This window comes from Vipera berus (genome assembly GCF_964194415.1).
Source record: "Vipera berus genome assembly, chromosome: 15".
Taxonomy (NCBI): Eukaryota; Metazoa; Chordata; class Lepidosauria; order Squamata; family Viperidae; genus Vipera; species Vipera berus.
This window is the reverse complement of record NC_138218.1, coordinates 8,703,333-8,720,529: the sequence shown is the minus strand read 5'-3', so window position 1 is coordinate 8,720,529 and position 17,197 is coordinate 8,703,333. Positions and strand designations below refer to the sequence as shown.

General features: G+C 46.6%; 1 protein-coding gene and 1 long non-coding RNA gene across 2 annotated transcripts in view; one reads left to right on the top strand and one right to left on the bottom strand.

Moving 5' to 3' along the window:
• CNTRL (centriolin) overlaps positions 1 to 17,197 on the bottom strand; it is a 33,575-nt gene that overhangs the window by 9,193 nt on the left and 7,185 nt on the right. The window contains exons 10-32 of the mRNA XM_081339774.1: positions 16,784 to 16,893; positions 16,024 to 16,218; positions 13,923 to 14,076; positions 13,525 to 13,745; positions 13,247 to 13,423; positions 12,285 to 12,419; positions 11,739 to 11,881; positions 11,418 to 11,625; positions 10,241 to 10,420; positions 9,867 to 10,046; positions 9,466 to 9,582; positions 8,230 to 8,368; positions 7,948 to 8,090; positions 6,515 to 6,698; positions 5,093 to 5,391; positions 4,279 to 4,484; positions 3,760 to 3,952; positions 3,002 to 3,132; positions 2,159 to 2,299; positions 1,414 to 1,540; positions 899 to 1,063; positions 449 to 608; positions 243 to 358 (exon numbers count right to left, since the gene is read on the bottom strand). Coding sequence (XP_081195900.1) covers positions 243 to 358; positions 449 to 608; positions 899 to 1,063; positions 1,414 to 1,540; positions 2,159 to 2,299; positions 3,002 to 3,132; positions 3,760 to 3,952; positions 4,279 to 4,484; positions 5,093 to 5,391; positions 6,515 to 6,698; positions 7,948 to 8,090; positions 8,230 to 8,368; positions 9,466 to 9,582; positions 9,867 to 10,046; positions 10,241 to 10,420; positions 11,418 to 11,625; positions 11,739 to 11,881; positions 12,285 to 12,419; positions 13,247 to 13,423; positions 13,525 to 13,745; positions 13,923 to 14,076; positions 16,024 to 16,218; positions 16,784 to 16,893 — 3,824 coding nt within the window. The remainder of the gene's footprint in view (positions 1 to 242; positions 359 to 448; positions 609 to 898; positions 1,064 to 1,413; positions 1,541 to 2,158; positions 2,300 to 3,001; positions 3,133 to 3,759; positions 3,953 to 4,278; positions 4,485 to 5,092; positions 5,392 to 6,514; positions 6,699 to 7,947; positions 8,091 to 8,229; positions 8,369 to 9,465; positions 9,583 to 9,866; positions 10,047 to 10,240; positions 10,421 to 11,417; positions 11,626 to 11,738; positions 11,882 to 12,284; positions 12,420 to 13,246; positions 13,424 to 13,524; positions 13,746 to 13,922; positions 14,077 to 16,023; positions 16,219 to 16,783; positions 16,894 to 17,197) is intronic.
• LOC308674957 lies at positions 13,842 to 17,098 on the top strand. Its single transcript, XR_014028011.1, has 3 exons — positions 13,842 to 13,927; positions 16,215 to 16,302; positions 17,058 to 17,098. It is a non-coding gene; the product is annotated as an uncharacterized lncRNA (long non-coding RNA).

Genomic DNA, 17,197 nt, shown 5'->3' with positions numbered 1-17,197 from the left:
TACGCTGGTGCTCTCTCGTTCACTTGCAGACGTTTCAGTACCCAACAAGGTAACACCATCAGTGCCACAGTGAGTGTGGGGGTTGATCCCTGTTTATGTACAACAGCTTGCCCTGCCTGCATTAGTGGAGGTGTCAAGTTTCTCCTTATTTAGAAAAGTGAGATAAACCAACGTGCCTGCAAGAAGCTCCAAGGCAGAGCTTCCTAAGTTGAACCACAACTACAAAATGTGGCTTCCTTTACCTCCAGAATCAACCTTTCCATTTCTTCCAACTCATCTCTCTTTTGGTTATGCCGAAACCTCAGGCTTTCGAGCTCCTCTTTTCCCAGATGTGCCGTTTCCAGCATGTGCTTCAGTTCTAATGAATGACAGAAAAGGGCAAAGACCATTTCAGTAAATATTGTAGCTATACAGAAAGCTACAGATGTAGATATGTATTAAGCCAAACCTGTCTTATGCTGCTTTATCAGCCCCAGGATATCCTGTAGCTTTGTTTCTTCTTTTCGGATATTCTGCATTACGAGAGAAAGCTGGGATCTTTTCTCACTTAGCTGGGCATTGAGTTCTCCCTTCTGAACACTCAGGTCTTCTAGAAAAATCTTCATTTCCTAGGAGAAGAGTGAAGAAAGAATCGACGGGTTTATTTGGAAAGCGTGCAAGCAAGCAGCTCCGTTCAGATCTAGTGCTGGCACAGTTTCGCTCCAGAGCAACCAGCATGGTAGGAGCGCTGAATTAAAACAATTCTCAAAAAAGAGCATCGCACAAAAACAACAGAATAGTCCAAATGGACAAAACCTGACCAGAGACTTTCTGAATAAAATTTCCAAGCAATTGAAAAACGAAGCCGCTAAAAAAGCTGTTAATGTGACCGGAAAGGGGGGGGGGAGAAACACAAAACCTTTATTAGCTGCCGTTTTTCAGTTATCTCTGTCTCTCCATCCCTGAGAGCTTCTGCAAAGACGGCGTTTTTTTCAGCAATGCTGTCTTGGAGGAAGCGTAGCTCCGTCTTTTTCTGATCAAGCAATCTGTCCACCGCGTGTAACTCGTGCTGCTGAACGGCAGTCTGACAAAACGAGAAATCGTTTTCAGATGTAGAACAAATCAAGTCTTTATTTATCAGACGTCAGGGCAATCCAAGCTCTTGTCTTTTATTTGTTTATTTTTTACCTGTCCACATTCTGTAGGCGCACAGGAGCTCCCTGACTTTCCAAAGCTCAACCAGCTCATTGGCTGAGCTGCTGGTCAGATAGCGATAAGGCCCGTGTGGCTCTTTGACGTGTAAATACTAGCAAGAGTTGCGCTGGTATTCGTGGTTATTAAGCCAGGCTTTTCCAGTTTTCTATATATATGGTTGCATCCAAGGGCTAGCTCAGAATATCCTGGAAAATGTGGATCAGGAAGGATGCCACCCACCTGATCTTTTAATCTCTCGAGATCGTGCTTTTTGCTCAGAAGGATGTTCTCTGCTTCTTTAAGGATCTGAAGGTGGTGATCTTCATTACCTTCTGCAACTTGGATATCTGTTTGCAGCTTCTGAAGGCTGGAAAAGAATGAAAACCGAAACATTATTTGTTTGGGAGTGGGTGGAGGAGCCAGCATATTTGCCAAAATGGTTCAGCTCCAGTTGACCGTCTAAAAAGGTAAAGGTTCCCCCGCACATGCGTGCTAGTCGTTTCCGACTCTAGGGGCCGGTGCTCATTTCCGTTTCAAAGCCGAAGAGCCAGCGCTTGTCCGAGGACGTCTCCGTGGTCATGTGGCTGGCATGACTAGACGCCAAAGGCGCACGGAACGCTGTTACCTTCCCACCGTGGTGGTCCCTATTTTTCTACTTGCATTTTTTACGTGCTTTCGAACTGCTAGGTTGGCATAAGCTGGGACGAGTAACGGGTGCTCACTGTTACACAGCACTCGGGATTCGACCTGCCAAACTGCTGACCTTCTGATTGACAAGCTCAGCGTCCTAACCCACTGAGCCACAGCGTCCCTAGTTGGCCGTCTACCCGCTCCCAAAAGGCACAGTATTATAGAGACCTGCGGTGACTTTTCAGAGAAAGGCACGCTGGAGACGATGGAGAAAAGTAAAAAAAAAGAGCGGATGAACACCATCCACCCAAGTGATGGAGGTTTGACGTTTGTCAGATGCACCAGTCAAAAATACCTTTCAGTCAATATTTCTATCTTCTGGCTCAGGACTTGAAATTCAGAATCTTTTGCTGATACAATTTGGTTGATTTCTTTCAGAATTCCTTCTTGTTCCATCTTGTGCTGTTCCAAATCCTGGGCATCTGCTTGAAGCAACCTGAAAGGCAAGTCATCAAACATTTCTCGGTTGCTTGCTGGTGAAAATCGATTCTTTTGGGGAGATTTTTTTAAAATCGTGAGCTAAACCTAGTTGTCCAAATTCTAAGATCCATGTATCTAATAGAAACCAGATACAGAAAAGCAAGTAACTTTTGTGCTTTTAATCTCTTTCGTTTCCTTGAGTGGGCATTAGGAAGTGGGTTTGATCACATCTTTTTTATTCTCTTTTTTCCTATTTGTTATCCTTCTTTGTACTTCTGCAAACAGACCATTGCTAATCCAGGGGATTTCACAGGCCCTCTCTTGAGGGCAACCCTTGTTTTGGATTGTTGAGGATCCATGCTTGGAAACTGAACTTGCTCTTCCATTTCAGGGATGCCTTTCTGCTCATTTCAGGGAGAGGTTTATAACAAAAGGCTAAACAGGCACTGAAATCAATAATAATGAAAGCCAAGCAAACACGGAGAAGGGCAGTCCAGTGATCAAAGCAATTAAATTGACTGCAGGTTCAGGATGGTGGGTGTGCATAAATACACAAACTGATGCTTCTCCCAGAGCAACTGTTACACGCCCGTAAAAGCAAACAAGGCTGCTAGTTCAATCAAGAGCAAGTACTCTCTGTGAGTCCTCTGTTCCCAGTCTCCTGAGTCACCCCATGGCCCTGTTTTGCTGGGGTGAAGAAATGTGATCTTAAGTTCACCTGAACTCCTGATCTGCTTTCACAAGCCTCACAGCCAAATCCCGAGTCCGCCGCTCAAGCTCCTCAGCTTCTTTCTCTGTCCGAGACAACTGTTGCTTAGCGGTGTTATATTTCTGAATGGTGTCTTTGGTCTGGAAGGGGAAATAAAGAGACCTACGACTAGTCAAAGAAGAAGAATTCAATTATTCAGCCCTTGGAAGGGCCGAGAAGAAATAGGACAAGCAAGAGGGAGAATTCGCTAGCAGACATTTTAGATCACAGCTGCAATCAGTCCTCAACTTAGGATCCAAAATTGAGCCCCAAATTTCCCTGGCTAAGTGAGGCAGTAGTTAAATGGGGTTTTGCTCCATTTTCTTGCCACGGTTGTTAAGTGAATCACTGCAGTTAGTGACAGGGTTCTTAAGTGAACCTGGCTTCCTCCTGGACTCTGTCAGAAGGTTGCAAAAGGGTAATCCTGTGACCTCGGGATGTTGCGACGGTCAGGAGTCAGTTGCCTGAATTTTGATCACATTGATCGCGGGGATGCTGCCCTTTTTCCAGCGCCGTTGTAACTTCGGACGGTCACTAAACGAGTGGGGGTAAATTGAGGACTGCACCTGTATTTTTTTAAATGACCTCTTTAAAAAGACAGGCTGTATTTCCAAGTGGAGCATTGGAAATGCCTGCAAATATGCATGACTGTCCGTGACTCGGCCATCAGCTTTTAATTTTAAATAAGTATATATATACACTTTTTAAAAAAAATTTAAAAAAATTACCTTTCCTCGAGTGTTTTCGAGTTCGGTCTCAGCTTCGGCCAGAAGACAGTCTGCCTCCCTGAGTTCTGCCCGCCGCTTCAGAAGCGTCTTTTCCACGCATTCAATTTCATCCATGATGTTTTCATGACACTGGATTGAATTTTCCAAGTCCAGCTCTGCAGTCAGGCCGTCCCCACGCCCTTCGATAAAATCTCTAAAACAGACAGAAAGGAAGTAAGGAAGGAATGGAGACGGGCAACCAGAAATATCCCCGGTTTCCTGCTCTCCTCCTTAGCTAAATTGTCCTCGTCCCTTAAGCACCAGTTTTAAGGGTAAACAAATCCAAGAGCTCTGCAAGGAAAAATGAGCTATTCATTTAATAAATAGCAGGAGACTGATAAAGTTATTCAGATTGGCTCTAGATATCACAGGAAAAGCTTGCTAAACAGTATCTCCTAGCTCCTTCGTGCTTAACGGAATAAAAAGCACCACGGCATTCCACCCAGAGTAAACCTGTTGTTGTCGTTAGAGCCTGCTCACGTGCGTTTGTATCTCTTCTGGGCTACCCGCCGCAGCTCTGCAACTTGGTACTCAAGCTCTTCTTTCTCCTTCAACAAGTCCTGTATGCCCTGGCTCAGTTCTTCCATCTCGTTATTGGGTTCACGAGAGGTTCTGGCGGACCCGTCTAGGTTTCGCTGAGACCTCAATGTCTTTATGTTCTCCTCTAGCCGTAAGATGTCATTTTCCTGCAAAAGGTGGAGACCAAGGGCATCATTAGAGCCTCTGTCTCCCCATCCAGTTGGAGGAGACATGACAGCAGCCTTCCAGTATTTGAGGGGTTCCTACAAAGATGAGGCGGCCAAGCTATTCTCCAAAGCGCCTGAAGGCAAGACAAGAAGCAACGGATGGAGACTAATGAAGGAGAGAAGCAACTAGAGCTAAGGAGGAATCTCCTAATGGTCAGAGCAATCAACAGAACAGCTTGCCTTCAGAAGTTGTGGGTGCTCCAACACTGGAGATTTTTAAGCAGAGAGTGGACACCCATTGGTCTGGAGTGGGGTAGGGTCTCCTGCTCGAACGGGGGGTCAGACTGGAAGACCTCCAAGCTCCCTTCCAACTCTATTACTCTATGTTCCAGAACTCAAAAGGCTGAAGGCCTTTGTCACTATCCTTACCGCACAGTCATCCGGTAGCCTAGTACGAATCATTTCCTGATTACTGAGGGAGAGAATGGAGCTGGGGGAAAAGGGGGTCAGACTATATTGATGGCTCCCACCTTTCAGCCGCAACACAAACCCAGGTTTAATGGGTTTCTTCTTTTATCACTGCAAAAACTGATGATCTGGTCTCTTACCAAGTTTCGGTGGTCAGGGATGTTGCAATGAAGGATTCCCAGGGGAACCAACGGCAGAGAGTAGTTAGCAGGAAGAAAACCATAATGCAGCTGGATGCCAGCAGGAGGCGAGCCATACACGACTGTTGTGGGAGCAACGGGGCCTCCTCCACTGGCTTGTGCGGAGAGAGGCTGTAGACCATACAACACCGTCCCCTGAGGCACTGGCTCGCCATCCGGCAGCAGGGTGTAAATGATGGATCCAGGAGGCAGAACGCAAGGAGCAGTGCTGGGCAGGGCTTCACCCTCGCCTTGGTGCCCTTGATGGAGAGACACAGTGAACACAATCCCACCGAAGGACCCGGATAAGAAACTTTTGTGGAACACAAAGACACAAACAGCAAAGTAGTGCACTCTCAGAAAAAAAGAAACGGTGTGTGGAAAATTACTTCGGAGCTGATGGTTACAGAAGGCCGAGCCCTGCGTGGCATATATAAATATTGTTACTTGGTTTTTGATCTGCCTGGTTTATAATGCAGGGTGTTTGTCACCCTACAAGCTAGAAGTATGAAATAAAATGCCAAGAATATTCCCTGTATAGCCAGAGTTACAACCAAGAAGCATGCCGAGGCACTCCCAGTCCTTGCCTTCAACGGGACTGTACGTAGCAAGGAGAGGTTATGGCCTTTTGAATGAATGAACCTTTATTGTCAAAGTACAACCATGTATACACTGAGATTGGCTGAGCCTCCCTTCATGTCCCCACCCCCAACTTACAGTGACACAAACCCTCCATCTTATTACACCATGTGAGCTAACTGCACAATGCACCAGCCTCGCAAGACAATCATGCATAAAGTTTATAAAATTATTTCCCGTTCAAAAGCCTAACAGCCCACGGATAGAAGCTGTTCTTCAGCCTGTTGGTACAGCTGGCTATACTCCTATATCTCCTACCCGATGGTAGGAGACTAAAGAGATACCGTCCAGGGTGTGAGTCGTCCCTGAGAATGTTCCTCACTCTTCCAAGGCAGTGAGCCCTGGCAAGGTCATCCAGTGGTGTCGGGACAGCCCGCGATGTCTTGTGCTGTGCTCACCACCCTCTGTAATGCCTTCCTATCTGTGGCTGTCAGACCAGCATACCAAACCACAATACCGTACGAGAGGACGCTCTCTATAGTAGACCGGTAAAAGAGGGTCATTAGCCGTTGTTCTACCCTGTTCTTCTGCAAGACCCTGAGAAAGTGAAGTCTCTGTTGGGCCTTTCTGGCCACCTGGGTTGTATTAACTTTCCAGGTTAGATCTTCGCAGATCTTCATCAAATTTTAAAAGCGTCCCTCTCCCTCCTGGGAGCAAACAGAGAGGCTGCTATGCAGATAACCGCCTAGCTTTCTCTGGAAAGTAAGGGAGAAACTTGCAAGATAGTTAGCTGAACTGACTTACGGATCGAGGAAGTTTCCTGCAGGCCCGCTTGGGCTGAGCTGTGCACGCAGCCCTCTCTTGAAGCAGGACGATGCGTTTTCTTGCTTTCGGTGGGCTTCCTGTCCTGGTTGACGACGGGAGTCGACACGGGACACTGTAAAATAACGCCCGAATCTTTGGTGCTCTGGGATGCGGGAGTAGATGCCTTGGAAACAAAAGATAGATGACAACAAATAACCCAACCTGAGTTGAGACAAATATTCCCCAGAAGAGGAGGGTCACCCAATATAATGAGAGCTTTTCAGGCAAAGATAAAAAGCTGTTATTTCAGATCCAGGGAAGAATGGCTTGCAATAGGCAGAAAGACACCCATTGTACAACTGTGAACCCTAACCCTATCAAAACATGGCTGATTTAGGCACTACAAGTACGCAAATATCTGTATGCACAAGGGAGGGGGGAAGGAAAAAAAAAGGGGGCTATAATCATTTTGTTATGGAAATTCTCCAACGTATGGCATTCACAAAGCTGTCTGTAAAGGCTGCAGGGGAAAAAGTCCACGGAAAGCGGGTTTCTCTTGAAAAGAAATTGTGGGAAATAAAAACTGGCTGGGTTTAAGTTTGGGCTTCCACTCAGGAAAACTTAAAATATTTATCTTTACATGGGGCTGCCCTTGGAAGAGCACCCGGAGGCTTCAACTGGCGCAAAATGCGGCTGCGCGGGTGCTTATGGGAGTATCTCGGTACTCCCAGGTTACACCTCTCCTGCGGGAGCTGCATTGGCTTCCGGTTACCCTCCGGGTGCGATTCAAGGTGCTGGTAATAACCTTTAAAGCCCTACATGGCTTAGGCCCGGGGTACTTGCGAGACCACCTGCTGCCATTGTCAACCTCCCATCGCCCAGTTCGCTCCCACAGAGTTGGCCTCCTCAGGCAATGCCGGCTGGCGACCCCCAGGGGGAGAGCCTTCTCTGTGGGTGCCCCAACCCTCTGGAATGAACTGCCCCTGGAGCTGCGGACAGCCCCTGACCTTCGGTCCTTCCGCCGTGACCTGAAGACCTGGTTGTTCCAACAAGCGGGCCTGGACTGACTACAGTTTTTAATTAGGCTTTTTACTGGGTTAAATTGTCTTGTATTTATTGCATCTATTGTTTAATTCTTTTTTAAAAAAAATTACTTTATGGTTTTTAATTTTTATGGTTGTGAGCCGCCCTGAGTCCTCAGGGAGAAGGGCGGTATATAAATTTAATAAAATCAAATGAAAATCAAATCGTGCTTTGGCATAGCGAGGTGGGGAGAGGTTTAGAAGCAGCCAGCTTGAGGGATGAAGCGTGAGATAATACGGTGCTTCCTAGCTCCAGATGTTTTTATGAAAGCAAGCAGCGGCCCTGAAAAGGACTCTGCTTGATTGATTTAAAGCTCCTTTCAAGGCAAACAGCGTAAACGTTTTTCTTACTTGGGAGGATGACGGCAGAAGAAACAGAGGCCGACACTGGTGGAGTGGAGTCACGAAGTTAGCGATGGTATCGTTCTGCTGAGAGATCGTACGCTGGAGTCCTTCGATTTCCTCCAGAATGCCTTCAATTTCAGCCCGGTTGCCTGGAAGGCAATTTAAAAATTCTGGGTGCCGTTCTAAGTACTGTAAGTTGGCTATCGTACTGTTTTGAGTTAGTGCGACTTCTTTCGTGCAAATTCATCCCCGTTTGCTGAAAAAGCGAAAGAGGAAGAGAAACAAAACCTTTCTTAGCCTGATCTAGGGCTCCGCGGAGTCGGTCTGTTTCTGCTTTCTGCCGTTTCAGACGTTCATTCAACTTCTCCAATTCTTCCTTTTGCAACTGGGAAGCCGCCATCTCAGCGTCGTTCTTCCCCAATTCTAACTGCAATATTGGGGGAAAAAAGCATTTTGGGTTGAGAACGTGTGCTTTCGAGGGTGCCCCGAAACCGAGTCCTTCCTTGCTCTAACCGATTTTGACAGGCCATCAAAAACCAGTGGGTGGATTTGAATCAAATGTAAAACCAAGAAGGATCGGGATCCAAGACAGTATCTTGAGTCCTCTCCCTGGGCAGAAGAGACATGATTGATCCAGCCAAACGGGATCCTCTTGAATCTTCCAAAGATACTTCTGATGAAGGCCGTCATCAAATTTCCAATTTTAAAAACCCTTTGGGAGACCCTCAAATGGACATCTGACATCTCTCATCTCATACGCATTTCAATCCAGCCCTTTGGTCAACAGTAATAGAACTTACGACTTATACAGGTAGTCTTCAACTTGCAACAGCTTGTTTAGCGACCGTCTGAAGTTACAACATCACTGAAAAGTCACCTAGGAGTTTGTTTCCCCACCCGACTGTTAACAGCATCCCCATGGTCATGTGATCAAAATTCAGACGCTTGGCAACTGGCAAGTACTTATGACTGCGGCAAGGATCCCAGGGTCACGTGATCCCCTTTTGTGACCTTCTGACACGCAAAGTCAATGGGGAAGCCGGATTCACTTAACAAGCGTGTGACTAACTTAACCACTGCAGTGATTCGCTTAACAAGTGTGGCAAGGAAGGTTGTAAAATAGGACAAAACTCACTTAACAAATGTCTCGGTTAGCAACAGGAATTTGGGGCGGAGTTGAAGTTAAGTCGAGGACTACCTGCATACCGCTTCATAGTGCTTTACAGCCCTCTCTGGGCGGTTTACAGAGTCAGCCTATTGCCCCCCCCCCACAACAATCTGGGTCCTGATTTTACCCACCTCAGAAGGGTGGAAGGCGGAGTCAAACCCTGAGCTCCGTCAGGATCGAACTCCCGACTGTGGGCAGAGTTTGCCTGCAATGCTGCTGTCACGGTTCCGACTAACGAAACACTTCAAAGAACCGCCAGGCATGGTTTATTCAATGCTCATCCAATGCCTGCAGCGTTGACGGCTGCATTCTAACCACGGCGCCACCGCGAAAAGGAACAGGTGAACGTAACATACCTGGGCCTCCTTTACTTTCAGAAGCTTCTGCAAAAGTCCAATTTCTGTTTCTGCTCTGGCCAGGTCCTTAGCCGCTTGAGTGGCCTGCAGGCAGAAGCTCTCTGCCTCCTGAAGCTCCTTCAGTTGGGAGGACAAAGGAAAGGGGGAAGGAAGCGCCAAGTCACTTTCCATTAGCATTTTACAGATGGGATTGTGCATTTCACAAGTTTACGAAAGAGCAGCTGGAGAGGACTTACAATGCTCCCTCAGTGTTCAGTTTTCGGAATCTCTATCTCTTGCTGGCTTCACCAGCACTGATAAAGCCTGCCTATCTACAAGGGTCAAACACCGCTTTCCGTTCCGTAAGCAGTGAGGATTTGGCGGTCGCCGTTTTCCAGAGGGGCCTTCCGGCAGCACCGTACCTCGGTACGTTCCTGATTAATCTTGCACAGGGTTCCGTGAAGCGACTGGAGCTGGTCTTTGGCCGCGCAGAGCTGGGCCGTGGCCTGCTTATCGGAAGCAGAAATGGCTTCTTTTAATGCCTTCAGCTCCTTGCTGAGGCTGTGGAACTGCAGCTGGGCCCTCGCGTCTTCCACTTTTTTCTGGAAAGACCCACAAAAGCGCAGTCAACGGACGTGAGCAAAGCAACACCGAGCGCTGAAAACAGTCAACGAAGTAATCAGGATTCAAGTTCCATCTTTCCAACTGAATCCATCCAGGCTAAAAAAAATAAACCAAACAGCTAGATATTTTCGTAGACTTTGGGAAGAAGGGTATTTCAAGAGAAGATGCCCACCTTATTTTCCAGGTCTTCCAGTTCGGCAAGGATCTGTTCTTTCTCCTCATCGGCTTCTTGGAGCTGTTGATCGGTGAGACCCTGAATTTCTTCCATGCTCTTCAATTTCTCAAGGAGATGTTGGATGTCCCCCTCTAGCTGCTGAACTTTGGCTTCGTTCTGCCTCCTCTCAGATTTGATCTGGATAAATGCAAGAAGCAGAGGAAAGCCAGTGAACGATACTGGAAAGGTATCTTGTCAATATCCGACAATTCTACTGATGTTAAAAAAAAACACAACCTGGATTTTTTTAAAAAAAGTTTTAAAAGGTGGGAATGAGGAGAAGCGAGAAGGAACAGGCTGAAAATCTTATTTTACGAAAACAAGCATGGAATTTAATGTATTGGCCCAGTTCCTTCTCACTTATGACAACTGAGCCCAAATTTTACGTTGCCAAGCGAGACGTTTGTTAAGTGAGTTTTACCCCTTTGTAACGTTTCTTGCCACAAGTTATTAAGTGAATCACTGTACGACTCTGATGGACGGTTTGGGTACTTTTTTGTTTAAAAAGGGACCCTTAAAGTCTTCATAAAGGTAAAGGTAAAGGTTCCCCCGCACATGCGTGCTCGTCGTTTCCGACTCTCATCTCCGTTTCAAAGCCGAAGAGCCAGCGCTTGTCCAAGGACGTCTCCGTGGTCGTGTGGCCGGCATGACTAGATGCCAAAGGCGCACGGAACGCCGTTACCTTCCCACCGGAGTGGTCCCTATTTTTCTACTTGCATTTTTACGTGCTTTCGAACTGCTAGGTTGGCAGAAGCTGGGACGAGTAACAGGCGCTCACTCTGTTACGCGGCACTCGGGATTCAACCCGCCAAACTGCCGACCTTTTCATCGACAAGCTCAGCGTGCTAACCCACTGAGCCACCGCGTCCCTGACAATCTTCATCATCATAGCTAAATAGCAAGGAAATAGGAAGGCTGACAAATATAATGAGACAGACGGAGAAGGTTCTGTTTAATTAGATGGATTAACGGGCTAAGGGTCAAGATTTTCTGCAAAATATTGATTGCAGGAGAGGAATTGAGAAAAAGTGCCCCGTGAAAACAACCTATTGTTTACAAAAGATTTCTGCCAAAATGCTGAGTGACTTTTCCTCCCGCTTGTTATACTTTTGCCATTTTTCTTTTCTTTTCTTACTTTGGCTTCTGCAGCTCTGTTGCAGGCCAGTTTATACTTTTCTTGGGCTTCTTCCAGCTCAGCCCTCTGAGTAGCCATCTGTTTGTGGAGCTCTCTCTCTCTGGCCTGGAGAGACTCATTTTCTTGCTGGGAACGAGCTAAGAGCTCCGCAAACTGCTTCTGCAGCTCGGCCAAGCTTTTCCCTAAAATGTCCTTCGAGTTACGGCACCTGTTGTAGAAGAAGCCATTTAAAACAAAACAAAAAAAAGATGGTGGAGATTTAAACAATAAATGAAAGTAAAACAAAAAGACTTTGGACGCTTCTGATTTTAACTTAAGCACCTGATTTCTGCCCCAGTCCGCAACTTTTGTTTGAGTTCGTTCACACGAGCTGAGATTTCCTCGGGATGAATTAAGCTATCGGCTGCGTGATTCATTTGCTCCTGCGTGTCTTTCAGCTGCTGTCTCAAGAGGTGGTTGTCGTTCTGCACGAGAGAGAGAGAGAGAGAGAGAGAGAGAGAGAGAAAGAGAGAGAGAGAGAGAGAGAGAGGGAGAGAGAGACGTTTTGAAAGATCGCCTTGGACCATTACAAAGTGGGAATTTATTTATTTTCATTTCGGCCGTAGAATAAAACCTACAGACCAGCTCATCAGAAGATTAATTGTGCTGCACGTTTGCAAACAAGATTTATTATTATTATTATTTTGTCATTCAGCTGCTTTGTTCTAATTATTACAACAAATACTAATTTCTCTAGCATAAAGGTTTTGTTAATTTTTAACAGACCTGAATGACGAGAAAATGTAACCGGTTTCCATCAGGCTAATATCAATTCTTTGAAGGAAAAGGAGTAGAGCTACGGATCCAATTGGGGAAAAAACATTCTACCTGCAGCTGGCTGAGTTGGGCGAGCAGCTGATTATTTTCCTGCTCCCTCACTTCGCACAATCGCGCTTTGGCCAAGGCATTCTCCAGGGCTTGCCTCTCCTTGCCAAGCTGAGCTTGAAGGGCAGACTGTTCCACCTGTACCCCCCCGTCAGAGAAAAACAAAACAAAATTAGAAGACAAACGAAGAGAATCTTTTAAGGAAACCTCCCAATTAAGCTACTGAATATTGGTTTACATTTTTCTTCTAAAGGCCCTGAAGGTGAAGTTCCCCTTTCTTTGTTGAAATAAATCTGTCCGGAACATGTTTTGACACCTTAAAACAGACATGTCAAACACAAGGCCCAGGGGCCGGATCCGGCCCGCGAAGTGGTTTCATGCGGCCCGCGAAGCCATCCTGGAAACAGTGTGGGAACGGCCCCCACTGCCTTGGCCCTGGCCCAGAGACCCTCCTTCTGCCAGAGACCCTCAGATCTGTCCCACTCCTGCCCAGGCCCCCATAGGCACCCTTGATGCCAACGATGTAGAGCTGGCCACGCCCACCCAGTAGGCCATACGCACTCTAGCCATGCCCACCCAGTAAGCCACGCCCACCCGCCCCCCTGAGGGCAACCGCAATGCTGATGCGGCCCTCAGTGAAATTGAGTTTGACACCCCTGCCTTAAAACATGACTTCTCGGGGGAGTCCCAGCAACGATTCTAAAGCTGGAGAGCCATTAACTTTGATTTTCAAACAATAAGGTGAGGGGACCTTCTTTTTGTATGTTTGCCTTGTTGTTGTTGTTAGCTGCGAAGTTGAGTCTGACCCATCACGACCCCGTGGATGACGTTCCTCCAGGCCTTCCTGTCCTCTACCATCTTCTGGAGTCCATTTAAGCTCACGCCTACTGCTTCGGTGACTCCATCCAGCCACCTCCTTCTCTGTCGTCCCCTTCTTCTATTCTATTCTTCTGTGTTTGCCTTACCTGAATAATCTGCTTTAACTTCTCAAGCTCTTCTTTCTGCTGGCTGGCTTCGGTGTCTCGGGCCTTCAGCTCAGCTTCCAGCTCAGCCTCATAAGCGCCGATTTCTCCTTGGGCTTCCCGCAAGGCCTCGTTGAGTTCATGCTGCTGTTGGAGAGCCCGCTCCAGGTTCGCAGTTTCCTGAAATCAAAGATGCCAGCTTGTCAGCTAAAGAAACAGAGGGGGCAAAAAAAAACAAGAACAACAGTATTTGAGGAAGACAGGTGCCTTCTGAAACTCACTTTTCTCAGGTTTTCAGCATCAATGGCAACTATTTCCAACTGGTTCCTCTCTTCCTCTACTTCCCCCAGTTTTTTCAACAAACTTTCCTTCTCTTTCCGCAGCTCTTTGCACTCGTCGGTGGCTTGCTTCGTCTGAGTCTTCACGTTCCTGAGGTATTCCTGTAACCCTAGGATCACTTCTTCCAAGTCTTTCTTCAGGGCTTCGTTGGCTGCAATCTGGCCTGCAAACAGGTTAATTAAAGACAGTTCACAAGCTACCCCAGATGTTTCTCGCAACGAAACCTTGATTAATATTTATTGGTGTCATTAAAGGCCTGTGCCCCTACGTCCGAGGCACGTGCGGCCACTTTGCCATCAAAATTCTGGACGGAGGAGATGACCGCAAAGGAGAAGGTTACCATCTGTAAGCTGTTGTTCCAAATCCCGGATTTCCTCGGTTTCATTTGCGATCCGGGACAGCACGTCATCCAGGCGGCTTTCCAGTTGCTTATAATGCCTCCTCATCATGTCGAGTTGCTGCTCTTTGCTTGCTTTCTGGGCCTTCATATGAGCCTAGGAACAGAATTTATTTAAATGTATTTATTTAATGGACAGATGTTGAGGCTCTGGGAAAAAGTGCAGGGAAGAGCAACAAAGATGATTAGGAGGCTGGAAGGCTAAAACATACAAAGAACGGTTGCAGGAATTGGGTGTGTCTAGTTTAATGAAAAGAAGGATTAGGGGGGGTGAGATGATAGCAGTCTTCCAATATCTAAGGGGTTGCCACGAAGAAGTGAGGGGGGGTCAAGCTCTTTTCCAAAGCACCTGAAGGCAGGACAAGAAGCAAAGGATGGAAACTAATCAAGGAGAGAAGCAACCTAGAACTAAGGAGTTGTCCTGATAGCAAGTTTTATTACAGCGCTCCCTTTGCACTGGCTTAGAAAATAGTAGCTAAATTCTGCGGGCTTGACTTCCTTCAGCTGGGCCTTCAGCCTATCAGTAATTATAGCTATACTGTATTTGGCTATTTCTAGACCAGGGGGTCTTCAAACTTGGCCCTTTTATGACTTGTGGACTTCAACTCCCAGGATTCCTCAGCCAGGCACGTTGGCTGAGGAATTCTGGGAGTTGAAGTCCACAAGTCATAAAAGGGCCAAGTTTGAAGAGCCCTGTTCTAGACCAACAGAAAAAGAAAAATGATTTGTTTGGATTGTCAACTTCCAAAATAAAAGCAACAGCAATGGTTAAAACAACAACAACAACAACAACGAGGTATCTCAATGGTCAGTCCAACAGTCCCTTTGCAAAACCGCAGCATCCAGCAATTAATTCAAAAATGCAAAATCGTTAATTACTCCGGATTCCAAGAATGAAATGATTTCCGGGTAGGCTCCTCCAGATTCTCGGAAGCAACGCAAAAAAAAAAAGGTTGAAGCACGCTACGTGTGAGCACAATCGCACACTCGCTAAACTGCTCAGCCCCTGGCGACACACCCACAATTGTGCAAGATCTTCCTCTCTTTTTTCTACAGTCTATCGCTGAATAACAGTCGGCTCCCCCAAGGTCTCTGCAGCTGCTGAGCTGAGTCTTTTGACAGGAGGAGGGGGAGGAAAAAAAAAAGGAGACAACTTACACTGGTTTCTTTGTCTTGCTTTTCTTTTCCGCGGCCTCCCCCCACCCCACCCCCACCCTCAGTATGTGAAATTCATGCAGCAACGGAAGGCGTTGCTTAACTGGGACCCAGTTCCCCTAATCTCTTTTTCTCGTTCTGTGTTCTGTGCATCGTCCCCTCTTTGACAGTTGCACTCAGGCGAGGAAGTGGTTTGAAAGAAGCCAGCTCCAAGAGACCGTGCGAGATTCTTTGTGACGCCTGCACAGCAGGAACCCGTGTGCCCAATCCCCTGCTCGTCTCAGCTAGTTGGGCTCTGCCCTGTTTGCTTTAAATCACAACACAGGAAGCTGCCGGCGGCGGCCAATCGGCTTTAGGAGCTGCAGCAGGCAGTTTTGCTCTCCGAGAGAGGCAGATCTTGGCCTCTCGGGAGGAAACTGGCTTCCTTTTGTTTGGAAAGCACGGCGGGGATGTCAGTTTTGGAAGGCTGCATATCTGGGCAGGGCTTTTTGTGTGATGCGCTTTGTGGCCTCGGGCACCAAAAGTTAAGTTTGGGAGAAGAAGCATTCAGGCCCAACGGATTGAAAAGCTGGAGGAGCTGGTTGCGGAACCGTCCCTGCTAAAGTAATTTGTGATATTCCGCAAAATGAAAGAATGTGGGTTAATGAAAGTTGGCTTTGCTGAGGGAACTCCGGGTAGGCGAAACTGCATCTAAACCTCTTGCAGACTTGCAGGTTCCCAGCACAGACTAACTGGACGTTGGCAACGACTCTGGCAATAAACAGAAGCGTCTGAAGGACGTAGTTGCCAAAAATCTAAAGAAATCAACTCGAAGTTGAGTTGAGTTTCTTCAACAGAACAGATCCTAGTTAAAAAAGAAAGAAAACCGTTTCAAAACGGGAAGACTTACGTGTCTTGGATCTTTAGGATCCAGAGAATCTAGGAAACTTTGCAAGCCTTCTAGCTCCTTTTCCTTTCCCGCCATTTCTTGGCGCTGTTTTTGCATCTGTCTCTCTAGTTCCAGAGCCTCCTCTTGTAACCGATGTAGGAGATGTATCTTGTTGCTTAGCTGGTGCCGAAAACAATCCTTTTCTGCTTCAGATGCCTGGATTTGAACATGCAGAGCATATAATCAGCGAAACCTGGGGGAGAATGAGCGACGCAAGAGATTCCCAAGCTAAAAGCTGAGGTATAAAAACTTGGAATCTATTGCAATTCAAGAATCAGGGTCCCCATTCCTGCTTAGACATCAACCTCCTTGCATTAATGGAAATTAAATCCAAACATAAATGCGCAGGACTGTGACTTTGGAGGGTTTCCGTGTCAGTCTCTTGTCACTTCATGCTCAGCAGCGTTGCTATAAATGATGAAAATGGAAGATAAAATGCTAAATATGTTGTTATTGTTCCCATCCCAGATTAAGGATTGTTTTAATGTTTTGCTCCAAAAAGCACGATGTCCTCCAGTTTAAGAGCCTTAAACTGGAATGTTTGAAATTTATCCTTCGGGCACAAAAAAACCTCTAAGCTAAGGTTATGTCTCGCATTAAGCCATTTTTATCTATGGTTTATTGGGTTTGACGCAACACATGACTGGCAAAGGAGAAACATGGTTTAGCATGTTGGGTGAGCACAGCTAGATTGGTTGTCCCGCTGCTCATTTGTTCATACCTTTTTCTGCCCAACGGCATCTTGGACTTGTTTAAGCTCCTCGGTGACTGTTAAGACCTGTTGCTCTGCCTTTGCGACTTCATTGTGCAGTGTGGCCAATTGTTCCTGGGCTGAAAAAAAAGAAAAAAAAAGATTCAATTGAAAATTATTAAAAGCGGGCAATGTAGAAGCTCCGGAAGGCATCTCTCTAGTGTTAGGAAAGCAAATCCTTTTTTAAATTTTTAAATAACAACTGCTGCCAAAGCTTTTAAAGACTCTTTACTTTCACGCCTAGGGTTTGAGAGGCCGCCGAGAGGCTGAGGATCGGAGACGGGTTTAAAAAGGAAGATCAAAAGAGCCAAGGGGTTTGACTTTAAATCTGAATAACCACCTCCGAAGCTATTTCAGTGTGTCTTACTGGAATCTACCAGGATG